This window comes from Nannobrachium achirus (genome assembly GCF_963921795.1).
Source record: "Nannobrachium achirus genome assembly, chromosome: 23".
NCBI classification, from domain to species: domain Eukaryota; kingdom Metazoa; phylum Chordata; class Actinopteri; order Myctophiformes; family Myctophidae; genus Nannobrachium; species Nannobrachium achirus.
The window spans coordinates 8,170,764-8,184,773 of record NC_137830.1 but is presented as its reverse complement, the minus strand read 5'-3'; the positions used below and the strand labels follow the sequence as shown (position 1 = coordinate 8,184,773).

Here is a 14,010-nt window from a genome sequence, read left to right as displayed (position 1 = left end):
TGACAAGAGGAAAAAACAAGCCCAAATTATGCTTTGTATGGCAGTGTCTGTCAAGTACTGAAAATAGCAGATCTACAAGCTCACAGTGTGTTGCCACATGCGACACCTACAGCTTGCAGATCTGCTGTATTCACGTCACATGTGTTGCCATGTGACATCATCCTACAGTGGAGCTGAAATGGTGGCAGTGGCTCAGGAGCGACGGGGTGGAGAACCGGAAGAGTCCTTGAAGTCTGAACCCCTAGTGTGTGTGTGTGCGTGTGCGTGTGTGCGTGCGAGTGTGTGTGCCTGTGAGTCTGAGTGCATGTGTGAGTGCCTGCGTGCTTGCGTTTGTGTGGTCACAGGCTCTCACAGCTAAGTAAAGGGCTGCACAGATTCCGGTTGTTCATGTCGTGACATTGTGGCGTTTGAGAATATTTAAATGATGCTAGGTTTCAGCCCAGTTAAAATATGATTCTTTTGGGGGTCGCGGCTGTAGATAATGAACACATAATAATGAACACATCCCTGAATAGTCAACCATCAAACACATTGTTTGTATTTATGACAGTTTACCTCAAAGGATATTAAAATAACAATCATGAGCCGTTAGAGCAAACATTTTCTTCCATCCATCTTTCCAGATAATCTTTATTTTGCCGTGCTACTCCTCCTGCAGTTTTGGGGGCAAACACTTGGACCATGTGTCAAATCCAACATCAGGAATCATCTTCTTTGCTAAGAGATATGTTATATAGTTTAATTTATATTAATGTATTTGTGAATTAATATTCTCCATTGACTCGAATGAGAAAATGAAAAGATCTAACTTTCCAAATATGGAGATGACTGACATCATAGATGTTTGACGTCATAGACCACATGAGACACAACATATCCATATATGGGCATTCCAAGATATGGGCTCAATATTGATGACATCAGGGATCTCCATATATGGACATAAAAGGCAACCAGACTTCTTTCTAGTATTGAGACGTGTGTTATGGCCAGATTTTTTGCTCTGTGTGCTGTGTGGTCTGGGTAGGTGTTTGACTCCCTGACCCTGGCAGGAGTAGACCTGTAAGGGTCCATTTGGTTCCATGAGTGTGTAAATAGAATAGGAACCAAATTGACCCTTACAGGTCTGTAACTCTGAGAGTGTACAAATGGAACCAAATTGTTCTAAATTAACCTCTGATGTAAAGAATGAGTCCAACTGACACACAATCTCTCTCTCTCTCTCTCTCTCTCTCTCTCTCTCTCTCTCTCTCTCTCTCTCTCTCTCTCTCTCTCTCTCTCTGTCTGTCTGTCTTTAAAGGTCTCTGCTCTAACATGAGTGGCTCAGGGGAGAGAGAGGAGTTGGACCCTGGAGAACATAAGAGGTTGGTCTGTCTGTCTGTCTGTCTGTCTGTCTGTCTGTCTGTCTGTCTGGTCTATTTCATTGACTGTAGCTGACAGAGTACAGCATCTTGCAATGGGCCTGGGGCAGGTTGCACCACCAGAACGTAAGTTCTGCCCTAAGTTAGGGTGTAAAGTCCTTACTAGAGGCTTAGTAACTACTAGTGCATTTGTAACTATGGGAGTTACTAACAGGTGTTGCACCACGACTGCTTAAGGCATAACGTAACTAGTAATGCGTAGACTGTTCCTAAAGTAATGTATAGTCCCATACAATGACGTCATATAGCTCCCGAATCCAATGAAAATGAACTGTTTCTATAAAGCTTGGATCGTCTTTTGTCAACAGACAGAGAGCTCCGTCTCTCCACTGGCATGTACACAAAGTCATATTGATACGCGTGCTCATGGCGAGCGCATCCCTGCACACGGATTGTATCACAAATTATATTTGCCCCTCATACATTTTGCCCCTAACGCAGGGAAGCGCATATTTGGAAGTTGCTGTTGTGCTGTATGTCTGCCGCGGCTATATGCAGTGGTTGAAAAAGTACTCAAATGAATTAAAAAAGTATCAATCCTGCAATATAGAAATACTCTCATATAGTGCCAATCCCGAGAATACTCGTGAAAAGTACTCGAGTACCCGGAGTGCCAATCCCGAGTATACTCGTGAAAAGTAATATATTACTGTAACGGCTGTTATATTACCGGATACAATGGCGGAAGGTCCGGAGCCGAAATCCGTTGCTGATTTCTCATCATCACGGTTCCACGAGCACAAAATAGTCATCCCATAACATTGAGGTGGACGGGGGATCTCATCTTTAATGTCCATTATCTCAAAACTACACTTTAGAAGCGAAGATGGAGGCAGCTCGCTTATAAAGCACATGGAGAAAAGCTCCGAGCCGATCCGCCATGACACCACGTAAACAACGATCGATTCCGGCGCAGGACGCGATGACGTCAGACCGGAAGTGTTTACGCTGTGGACTTCTGGCCTTCAAAATAAGATAGCGGGAGTGAATGCAGCCTGAGGGTGGCATCGTGGACTTTATAATCCGTTAATTTCAGGAGCACTAAATGTTGCATTGTGAGCTTGTAGATCGGCTATTTTAAAATGGCCAAAATGTATATAGGGCTTAATGTATGTTTTAAACAGATGGGTCGTTTCACTGTTGAATTAATTAAATATCCGATATAATGCTGTCTGCCACGTTAGTAGGTGTAGTTGCTCTACTCCCATAGAGATAGGTTGCTTAGTAAGGACTTAGTGCTGCCCAAAGGCTGGTGTAAATATTTAGTAGTTACTTAGAGATACGTTAGAGTGGTGCAACACCTGACATTTTAGTAATGCGTAAGTCTTGACTTAGAAGCCATTTACGTTACAACTAGGCTACATTATAACTTAGTAACAGCTGGTGCTGACACAGTACTTCCTTAGCTCCTTTCGGAACCTCTCACTCCGCTGCGCTACGAGATGAAGTTCCTGCTCATAACCAGCTCAAATGAGCTTTTTCCGCGGGTAGTTCACCAGGTTATCAACCGCTCTTACCGTCACCAAGCGTTGTATCCAAAAAGCAATGGTCCTATACCCGTCTCTTGCATGTCTACTTTTTTAGTGGCGGGGGTAATCCAAGCGATTTGTGGAAACAATACACGCTCATTTTGTCAGCCCGTTCTGTTTTTTCCCAGTGAAATGTTATGGAAGCAGTCACGTGACTCGCCATTATAATCTGTGTTGCAGCAACCAAGCGGTCGGAGCGAGAAATGGCAACAGGCTGACAAAAAACACAGAACGGGCTGACAAAACGAGCGTGTTTAAAGTATTGTTTCAACACATCGCTTGGATTATCGCGGAGTGAGAGGTTCAGAAAGGAGCTAATACTTCGACAGACGGCTGCTACTCAAAACCTGTAATAGACTAAGCTCATACTTACCTCCCGTTTTTCACTGTAAATAGGCTATATACATTTTTTTCCCTTTTCTTTCTTCTTCTTTATGACTGCTCCCCCCCCCCCTTTTGTTATTGATGATATCCTATGCAAAGTACTGTGTTCTATCCATCTGTCTTTCAATGAGATACATAAAGTGGTCCCTGTTTAAAGAAGCCATGAAGCTTACTAGGATCTCCTTTTAGTTGACCGTGTACCATTGATTTGTACTGTCATGAAACTGTACATTTCCCTATGCAACCTTCTAATACAATCAATCAATCAAATTGTAACCCTGACAGGTTTAATACAGACCTAGAGATGGATGAAAGTCAGAGTTGTGCCAAACGCCACAGAGCAGAGTCTCCAACACCCAGCCTTGTGTCTATGAAGAGTGACCGTTCTAGATGGGCACCTCCTGACTTCAGTGGACCTCCACACACAGAGTAAGTGAATCCTCCTTTACAATATACACAGCAATATAACACAACAAAGTGATCTACATGTATAAAATTTGTGCGACTGTGGGTACTTAGAAAAGCACTAGTCCTCTCTAGGCTGAAGGCATGGCAGAGACTGTTTTGCACCCTGTCCGTCTGTCCGTCCGTCCGTCCGTCCGTCCGTCCGTCCGTCCGTCCGTGTGTGTGTGTTTGTGTGTGTGTGTGTCCATGTGTCGCAGTGAAACAGTACACACACTCCCTGGATGTCAGAGCACTGCTCCCAGACTTTGTACTAATATCAGTACACATTATATCTATAGTGATTAAACCAAACGGATTTGTCAGATTTTTCATATTCCATCCTGATTGGCTAAGATTGGCTTCTAAAGTTTGCAGTGCTCCGTTTTGAACAAAATGCCACAAATCTTTCTGTGAAATTTTGCACGCACTTTCCCATTAGGCAGAGGAAGAAATGATACTAGAAAGTGCGTGTGTGTGCGTGCGTGCATGCATGCATGCGTGCGTGCGTGCATGTCTGGCTGAAGGCAAATCCGTACACAGTATTTCTATAGTCATTAAACCAAGCGGATATGTCGGGCGCCTCAAATCATGAACACAGTGTGATTTCCGTGAAATTCTACACAGACATTCCGCTAGGGAAGATATTATACCTGAAAGCGCTTATGAAATCTTGATCCTTGGACTCCACATTATCTTAGTCTGAGGTTTTCCATTGCCAAAATATTGGCTTTGAGATGCAGAACAGTGAAGTTCACAGCATTGATTACTGATACATCTGGAGATGGACAGGCATCCCAACCCACTCTGCTACAGGACACCTCTCTCCAGCAGTGGTCCTCTCAAAGAGCTCCAGATAAACTTCCACATCGTTATCGAGGGTCAGTTTAGTCAGCAGCTGACGACTGGGGAATGTGGTTTCTCTGACTGCTGCATTGTTCCTTTGCAAAGTTCAGTTAAACCAGCACATTATAGGTAAACAGTGCTCTTATTTTACATTCCACAGACCAGAAGACAGAGCACTCTGGCCACGTTCAAGTGATTAGACAGATATCTGGTGTTGTGTTTATAGACGGTTGTTGCGTCCCCTCTCAAACGAGCACTTGCCCCGTTGGGCAACCTGAAAGAAATTCTTCAATCAATCAATCAATCAAACTAACCCTGACCGGTTTAATAAAGACTTAAGATGATCTATTTCATTGACTGTAACCCTGACCGGTTTAATAAAGACTTAAGATGATCTATTTCATTGACTGTAACCCTGACAGGTTTAATAAAGACCTAGATATGACCAGACCAGTCTCTCCAACACCCAGCCTTGTGTCTATGAAGAGTCACCGTTCTAGATGGGCACCTCCTGACATCAGTGGACCTCCACACACAGAGTAAGTTAATCCTCCTTTACAATACACACAGCAATATAACACAACAAAGTGATCTACATGTATAAAATTCCTGTGACTGTGGGTACTTAGTAAAGCACTAGTCCTCGCTAGGCTGAAGACATGGCAGAGACTGTTTTGCACCCTGTTCGTGTGTGTGTGTGTGTGTGTGTGTGTGTGTGTGTGTGTGTGTGTGTGTGTGTGTGTGTGTGTGTGTGTGTGTGTGTGTGTGTGTGTGTGTGTGTGTGTGTGTGCGGGCGTGCGGGCGTGCGGGCGGGCGTGCAGGGTTTTTCGATTAATCGATTTTTTATCGAAATCCGGGTTTTTTCCTTTGGACGATTTAAAAAATAGGAAATCGTCAAATCGAGTTTCACTTTAATTAGGGTAATTCTTACTCATTGGAGCCTTGCACGGGGCAAAAAGTAAACAGCTGGGTCATCCTAAAGCAGGACGACAAGGTCCGACACCAAATTAATACTAATTTCTCTCTGATGTGTAATTTCTTTTTCTTATCCTGGTCTGAGGTTTTCCTTTGCCAAAATATTGTTTTTTGAGATGCAGAACAGTGAAGTTCACAGCAATGATTACTGATACATCTGGAGTCTAGACAGGCATCCCACCCCACTCTGCTACAGGACACCTCTCTCCAGCAGTGGTCCTCTCAAAGAGCTCCAGATAAACTTCCACATCGTTATCGAGGGTCAGTTTAGTCAGCAGCTGACCAGGGGGATATGGTTTCTCTGATTGCTGCACCGTTCCTTTGCAAAGTTCAGTTAAACCAGCACATTATACTGTAGGTAAACAGTGCTCTTATTTTACATTCCACAGACCAGAAGACAGAGCACTCTGGCCACGTTCAAGTGATTAGACAGATATCTGGTGTTGTGTTTATAGGCGGTTGTTGCGTCCCCTCTCAAACGAGCACTTGCCCCGTCAGGCAACCTGAAAGCAAACTACACTGGCCTGAAAGTTTTATTTACCTGCCAGGGGCAACACTTAATGTCAACACCTGTTTAAAATCATGATGATCCTCTGTTTCTCTCAGGGTCCATCAGCAGAGAGCAGGGTCTCCTGTACCCAGCTGTGTCTCCATGAAGAGTGACTGGTCCATAGATAGACCTATTAACTTCAAAGATGGACACCACTCTACTGATCCCAGGTCAGAATGTAAAACACAAAGAAAACACCATATAATTTAGTTGTTATCAAACTACTGAACAGACATCGTGGTCTGGCTCTTAATATTATTTTAGCATGACAACATCCTTCTACATTTGATAAATAAATCCACAGAATACATGGCTGTGTTCTACCTAGGGCCAGGCGATTTTATACCAACTCAAACAATGTCAACTTTGATTGCGACCATCAGGTCGCAGTTACTATCCAGTCAGTCTGTCTGTCAAGTCACGTCACGTCACGTCACGTCACGTCACGTCACGTCACACTGTTGCCCTACTCATACTGTATCTCCGCCTCCGTTGCCCCCATCCATGCCAAACTTTGCACACACACTCCTTGGCTGCCAAACCACAACCACCACCTCACATTTCTCACATGCTCCTCTTCTAGCACCACCATGACACCATGATTCTTGCAAAACACATTTTTGGACACTTGCCATTTCCCATATTCCCTCCTGATTGGCTACAATTGCCTTCTAAAGTTTGTGTATGCGACCTGGCGGTCGCTTATCTCCCGATTAGGGAGTCTTACTGGTGATTATGAGTCAGGCTCCACTGGATAGAACTGTGTCATAGTAAACTGCATGCATTACCCATCTGTGGTCGTGGTAGTTTGCGTCCGTCTGTCTTTCAATATGAGATACATTAAGTGCTTCCTGTGTAAATAACCCGTAAAGCTTACTAGGATCTCCTTTTAGTTGACCTTGTACCAGTGATTTGTACTGTTATGAAACTGTCTTATGCAACCTTATAGTAAAGTCTTCAATCAATCAATCAATCAATCAATCAATCAATCAATCAATCAATCGATCAATCAATCAGACTGTAACCCTGACAGGTTTAATAAAGACCTAGAGATGATCTATTTCATTGACTGTAACCCTGACAGGTTTAATAAAGACTGAAAGATGATCTGTTTCATTGACTGTAACCCTGACAGGTTTAATAAAGACCTAGAGATGATCTATTTCATTGACTGTAACCCTGAAAGGTTTAATAAAGACCTAGAGATGATCTATTTCATTGACTGTAACCCTGACAGGTTTAATAAAGACCTAGTGATGACCAGACCAGTCTCTCCAACACCCAGCCTTGTGTCTATGAAGAGTGACTGTTCTAGATGGGCACCACCTGACTTCAGTGGACCTCCACACACAGAGTAAGTGAATCCTCCTTTACAATATACACAGCAATATAACACAACAAAGTGATCTACATGTATACAATTCCTGCGACTTTGGGTACTTAGAAAAGCACTAGTCCTCACTAGGCTGAAGGCATGGCAGAGACTGTTTTGCACCCTGTCTGTCTGTCCGTCCGTCCGTCCGTCCGTGTGTGTGTGTGTGTGTGTGTGTGTGTGTGTGTGTGTGTGTGTGTGTGTGTGTGTGTGTGTGTGTGTGTGTGTGTGTGTGTGTGTGTGTGTGTGTGTGTGTGTGTGTGTGTCTGTGAACAGCTAATCTCCGGCAGCGTTTGTCCGATCACAGAGAAACTGTACACACACTCCCTGGATGTCAGAGCAGAAGCTCTGGACAATCTTTTCAGATCGGCCTGTCATAGCGCCACCAGGAGGCTGACTTTTGCAGAACAATTAGTTTGACAGTAAACCAAACTGATTTGTAAAGTTTTTCATATTCCATGCCGATTGGCTAAGATTGGCTTCTAAAGTTTGCAGTGCTCCGTTTTGAACAAAATGCCACAAATCATGAACACAGTGTGTGATTTCTGTGATATTTTGCACATACATTCCCATTAGGCCGAGGAAGAAATGATACTTGAAAGTGCGTGCGTGTGTGCGTGTGTCTGGCTGAAGGCAAATCGGTACACAGTATTTCTATAGTCATTAAACCAAACGGATATGTCAGGCGCCTCAAATCATGAACACGGTGTGCGATTTCCCTTAAATTCTACACGCACATTTCCGCTAGGGGAGAAATTATACCTGAAAGTCTTCAAATCGGCCTCCTCACCAGGGCCTGGTGCTTATGAAATCTTGGTCCTTGGACTCTGCATTATCCTGGTCTGAGGTTTTCCTTTGCCAAAATATTGGCTTTGAGATGCAGAACAGTGAAGTTCACAGCATTGATTACTGATAAATGTGGAGTCTGGACAGGCATCCCACCCACTCTGCTACAGGACACCTCTCTCCAGCAGTGGTCCTCTCAAAGAGCTCCAGATAAACTTCCACATCGTTATCGAGGTTAGTTTAGTCAGCAGCTGACCAGGGGAATGTCGTTTCTCTGACTGCTGTGCCGTTCCTTTGCAAAGTTCAGTTAAACCAGCACATTATAGATAAACAGTGCTCTTATTTTACATTCCACAGATCAGAAGACCACGAGACCAAGAGACACAAGTGATTATAGTCGGGGACCCAGTCCCCAAAATTGGAGAGGACCTGTGATGTTCTGCCGTACTTTTTATTTCTGTTTTATCTATTAGTTTGGTCATTAAGGTCCACAGAATGAGAGGCCTGCTCTGCTGGAAAGTTCGCGAAAAAAAGTTAGAGGCATTTTTGTATAATAAAGCCTTCATTTTTTGACCATGTGATATGAACTAGGTTTCCTTTCTTAAAGTGCTCAGTAAGTTGTATAGAATGTCAATAAATCATTCCCAGATACACAGAACACATGTGTGAACAACACCAAGTCAAGAAATAATCTCCCAATTGATTTATAGCCATTTGATGTACAAAAATGTGCCCGTTTCTTGCATTTTTCCCAATAATTTTGCCATGGCTTATGACATCAGGCAATGTTTTATGCTTTTCAGCAATCTTTATAGTTATTCCACACAAAATATTATTAAAATCAACCCTAAATTAAAGGAACTGTGGTGATTTTATTACCCTTATGCTCCAAATTCATATAGCCTTTTTCTGCATGGCAGAAAAAACCTGTACCCCCTCAAAAAACAAAACAAACATGTAACACAACAGATTCAAGTATTGTTTTATCATAAACAGCTGTTTTCTTATACAGTATATGAATTGATTAAACAGGAAATAAACATTTAGCTGAATAAAATCAAGATTATGATATCTTATATCACGAAAATGAAAATAACTAACGATTAACTCATTCACTGTCACTGTCCTCAAGTATGAGTTCAACTCGTGAACATTTGTTGGGGTCCCCAGTGCAGAGACATGCAATTACACACTTGGCCCCGGCTCTTGCACATGAGCATCCTCTGGTACACTTGCTCTTCTTGCAGTGGCAGTATTTGGTGCGTTTATATTCTGCAGGTTTGGCATCCTTCAGCATCATGGTTGCCACTAGCTTACCACTGACAAGCTCTCTCCCAAAGTTGGTTGCAACAGGGTAAGTTGGCTCAGACATGTGTGCTCGTTTACATACAGCCAACTGATGCAGGGCTCTGTAAAGGTGTAATTGGAAGGCATCTTCAGTAGGTGGAAGACAACGCATGTCTCCCTTGATGTTGCCAAAAAGATGAGCTCGCAGTGCATCCAGATTACCACTGAAATCACTCCTCTCATACAGTGAAACCATGTATCGTCTAGCCGCCGTCACAACATCTTCTGTAACTTCCAGACTTTCCCCAGAGTCTCCATATCGGCAAAAAGGCAAAAGGACTTTTGGGTGCTCAACAGCAGTTTTGTAGGCACGCCTTTTTCCTCTTCTTTAAAGATAGCTCACGGTGTCACATCCAGTCAGCATGTACAGTAGCTGCTGAGGAGTATGCATGAAAGAAGCTTCAACATCATACTTCACTGACAGGGCATCCACAATTGCATGAGCAGGTAGGTAGGTGTCCATCTTCTTTACCCATAGCTCATGTAGGCCATCCATGTGTGTGATGTAGTATATGCACACCATGATCACATCTGTGTCAGTAGCCACAACTACAGCCTGTTTGTGGTGCAGATGTTGTACTGCGTATGCAATGTGAGCAAACATCCTGGTATCTGCCTCCTCAAGCTTCTCACAGGACAGTTCTGGAAGTTCAACCTGACAATCTGCTGATAACAGGACAGTGCGACCAGGATCACGGACAAGTCCACCAAGAATAAGTGTGCATCCAGCAGTAAGTGACTTGTGCTGAGCAGCAAGCTTCTCCCATATAGTTTAACAGGTTTGCTTTATTCAGTGGATTTTGAACAAACCCTTTCCAGTCGGGTAAGGCAAGAGTATCATGTGGCTTGTACTCTTTCATCTTGCCGGGCCGGGCCAGCCAAGCTAGGGCCTAGTTAGGGTCGGACCTTAATTTTCAGGCCCATTGAGAATAGAGCTTAAAATGTGTATTTCCTTTAGTTAGAAAACTTTAGTTTTTATTAAAACTAAAGTTATCAAAATTATTTCCTCATATATATTTGAAAAGAATGAGACATTAGTTGATTATTATTGAAGTAAAGATAAAATTATTGGGAAAAATGCAAGAAACTGGTACATCTTTGTACATCAAATGGCTATAAATCATTTGGAAAGGCTTTGGGAGATTATTTCTTGACTTGGTGTTGTTCACACATGTGTTTTGTGTATCTGGGAATGATGTATTGACATTGTACACAACTTAATGAGCACTTTAAGAAAGGAAACCTAGTACATATCACAACGTAAAATTATTACACAAAAATGCCTCTAACTTTTTTTCGCGAACTTTCCGGCAGAGCAGGCCTCTCATTCTGTGGACCTTAATGACCAAACTAATAGATAAAACAGAAATAAAAAGTACGGCAGAAAATCACAGGTACCCCTCTTTTCTTTGAGCTTTTGGCCATGTGGGTCCCCGACTATTAGACAGATATTGCGTCCCCTCTCAAACGAGCACTTGCCCCGTCCTGAAAGCAAACTACACTGGCCTGAAAGTTTTATTTACCTGCCAGGGGCAACACTTAATGTCAACACCTGTTTAAAATCATGTTGATCCTCTGTTTCTCTCAGGGTCCATCAGCAGAGAGCAGGGTCTCCTGTACCCAGCTGTGTCTCCATGAAGAGTGACTGGTCCATAGATAGACCTATTAACTTCAAAGATGGACACCACTCTACTGATCCCAGGTCAGAATGTAAAACACACAGAAAACAACACATTATTTAGTTGTTATCAAACTTGACTGAACAGACATCGTGGTCTGGTTCTTAATTGCGGCCGTAGGTCGCAGTTTAGTATCAAAACCTCCACCGGCCGCCTGTCGGTCGGTCGGTCGGTCGGTCACACGTCACACGTCACACCTTTGCCCTGCTCATATCTCCGCATCAGTATGACATCACCACATGTGTACACAAACCTTTGTGTACGTTGCTGTGGCAACAGTCTGTTGTTGCTGGTCTGTTAGTGTACGTTAGCAACCACCTTAGCAACCATGGTTTTACCCTAGCAACCAACTGTTTACCCTAGCAACCAACTGTTTACCATAGCAACCATGTTTTTTTACCCTAGCAACCAACTGTTTACCATAGCAACCATGTTTTTTACCATGTTATCTCCATATATGGAGATAACCGACGAATCTCACTAAGTCTGACCTCACAAGCCCTATATTTGGACACGAACAACATATAACACGTCACGTCACGTCACGTCACGTCACGTCACGTCACGTCACGTCACATCACACTGTTGCCCTACTCATACTGTATCTCCGCCTCCGTTGCCCCTATCCATGCCAAACTTTGCACACACACTCCTTGGCTGCCAAACCACAACCGCCACCCCACATTTCTCACATGGCCCTATTCCCAGCACCACCATGACACCATTTTTGGACACTTGCCATTTCCCATATTCCCTCCTGATTGGCTACAATTTCCTTCTAAAGTTTGTGTAAGTGACCTGACGGTCGCTTATCTCCCGATTAGGGAGTCTTACTGGTGATTATGAGTCAGGCTCCACTGGCTAGAACTGTGTCATAGTAAACTGCATGCTTTACCCACCTGTGGTTGTGGTAGTTTGCGTCTTTCAATGTTATATGAGATACATTAAGTGGTTCCTGTGTAAATAAGCCGTAAAGCTTACTAGGATCTCCTTTTAGTTGACCTTGTACCAGTGATTTGTACTGTCATGAAACTGTCTTATGCAACCTTATAGTAAATTCTTCAATCAATCAATCAATCAATCAATCAATCAATCAATCAATCAATCAATCAATCTGTAACCCTGACAGGTTTAATAAAGACCTAGATATGATCTATTTCATTGACTGTAAACCTGACAGGTTTAATAAAGACCTAGAGATGATCTATTTCATTGACTGTAACCCTGACCGGTTTAATAAAGACTGAAGGATGATCTGTTTCATTGACTGTAACCCTGACAGGTTTAATAAAGGCTGAAAGATGATCTATTTCATTGACTGTAACCCTGACAGGTTTAATAAAGACCTACAGATGGATGAAAGTCAGAGTTGTGCCAAACGCCACAGATCAGAGTCTCCAACACCCAGCCTTGTGTCTATGAAGAGTGACCGTTCTAGATGGGCACCTCCAGACTTCAGTGGACCTCCACACACAGAGTAAGTGAATCCTCCTTTACAATATACACAGCAATATAACACAACAAAGTGACACAGCAATATAACAGTGACCTACACGTATAAAATTCCTGCGACTTTGGGTACTTAGAAAAGCACTAGTCCTCATGAAGCTGAAGGAGACTGCCAGAGACTGTTTTGCACCTTGTCCGTCCGTCCGTCCGTCCGTCCGTCCATCCGTGTGTGTGTGTGTGTGTGTGTGTGTGCTCTTGTATTTGTGTATTAACAGGACATTTCGCAAGGATACACACAGGACTAGAAGGACATTTGAATTAGCAGGACACACATAGGTGTCCTGCTAATCAAAAAAAAAATCTGAAAGTGTAGAAGTGTTTCTATGGGCATATAGACCCTAAACATGTGAAAAAACGGTGATGACCTTCTAATACACATACACCCGTTGTCTGTGTATTCTGTGTATTACACAGCACCCCCTAGTGTTGGTGGTACCGCTAGTGCAGGCCTGTGTATAGCCTCATGAATATTCACACACACACAGAATCTGAGCTTCTGGTTGGCTGAATGCCGGAAGGTCCTGTTAATTCTTACAATGTCCTGATAATTCATGTTTCTGTCAAAGCACTGTGTAACATTGATTTTAACACAGATCTCAGTTTTCCAAAACCTGCCATGGTCACCTGTGACAGTCTGTCACACCTCGGCTGTCACACTCTTCTCCGGCTCATATCTCTGCAACCGCTGGCCCAAACCAAGCCAAATTTTACACACTCACTCCTTGCCTCCCGACCTACAACCTCCACTCCAGGGACCCCCCGGAGCACCAGGGACCCCCAGGGACTACTTTTTATGCCATTGACTCCGGCCTAACAATGGCTACTGTCTATGACGGTAGTCCCATTATGACATGATGGACTGGACTATCTCCATATATAGTGTTCTCCACATTTCCATGTTTAGGCCCCATCGCTCACACCCTAGGTGGGGTTGGCGATAGGGCCTTTCTGTGTGGAGTTTGCATGTTCTCCCCGTGTCTCCTAGGGTTGATACCCTCACAAAAACTTGAACAAACTCCCCCCAGAATGATAACAACTAGAATCGTCAGAGAAACACTGTGGTTGGCCAGATAGTCAAGAATTGGTGCGACCTCGCCCTTTAGGGCGAGGTCGCATGTCACCCTGAGGTGTCTTATTAGTGTATTTTACAGAGTAGGTGGGGTGCTGAGGG

The 14,010-nt window shown here is 43.5% G+C and overlaps 1 protein-coding gene across 1 annotated transcript in view; it reads left to right on the top strand.

Annotated features, from left to right (window-relative positions):
* LOC308308727 (protein NLRC3-like) overlaps positions 1-14,010 on the top strand; it is a 33,090-nt gene that overhangs the window by 372 nt on the left and 18,708 nt on the right. The window contains exon 2 of the mRNA XM_080754181.1: positions 1,301-1,364. Coding sequence (XP_080610307.1) covers positions 1,315-1,364 — 50 coding nt within the window. The 5' untranslated portion in view covers positions 1,301-1,314. The remainder of the gene's footprint in view (positions 1-1,300; positions 1,365-14,010) is intronic.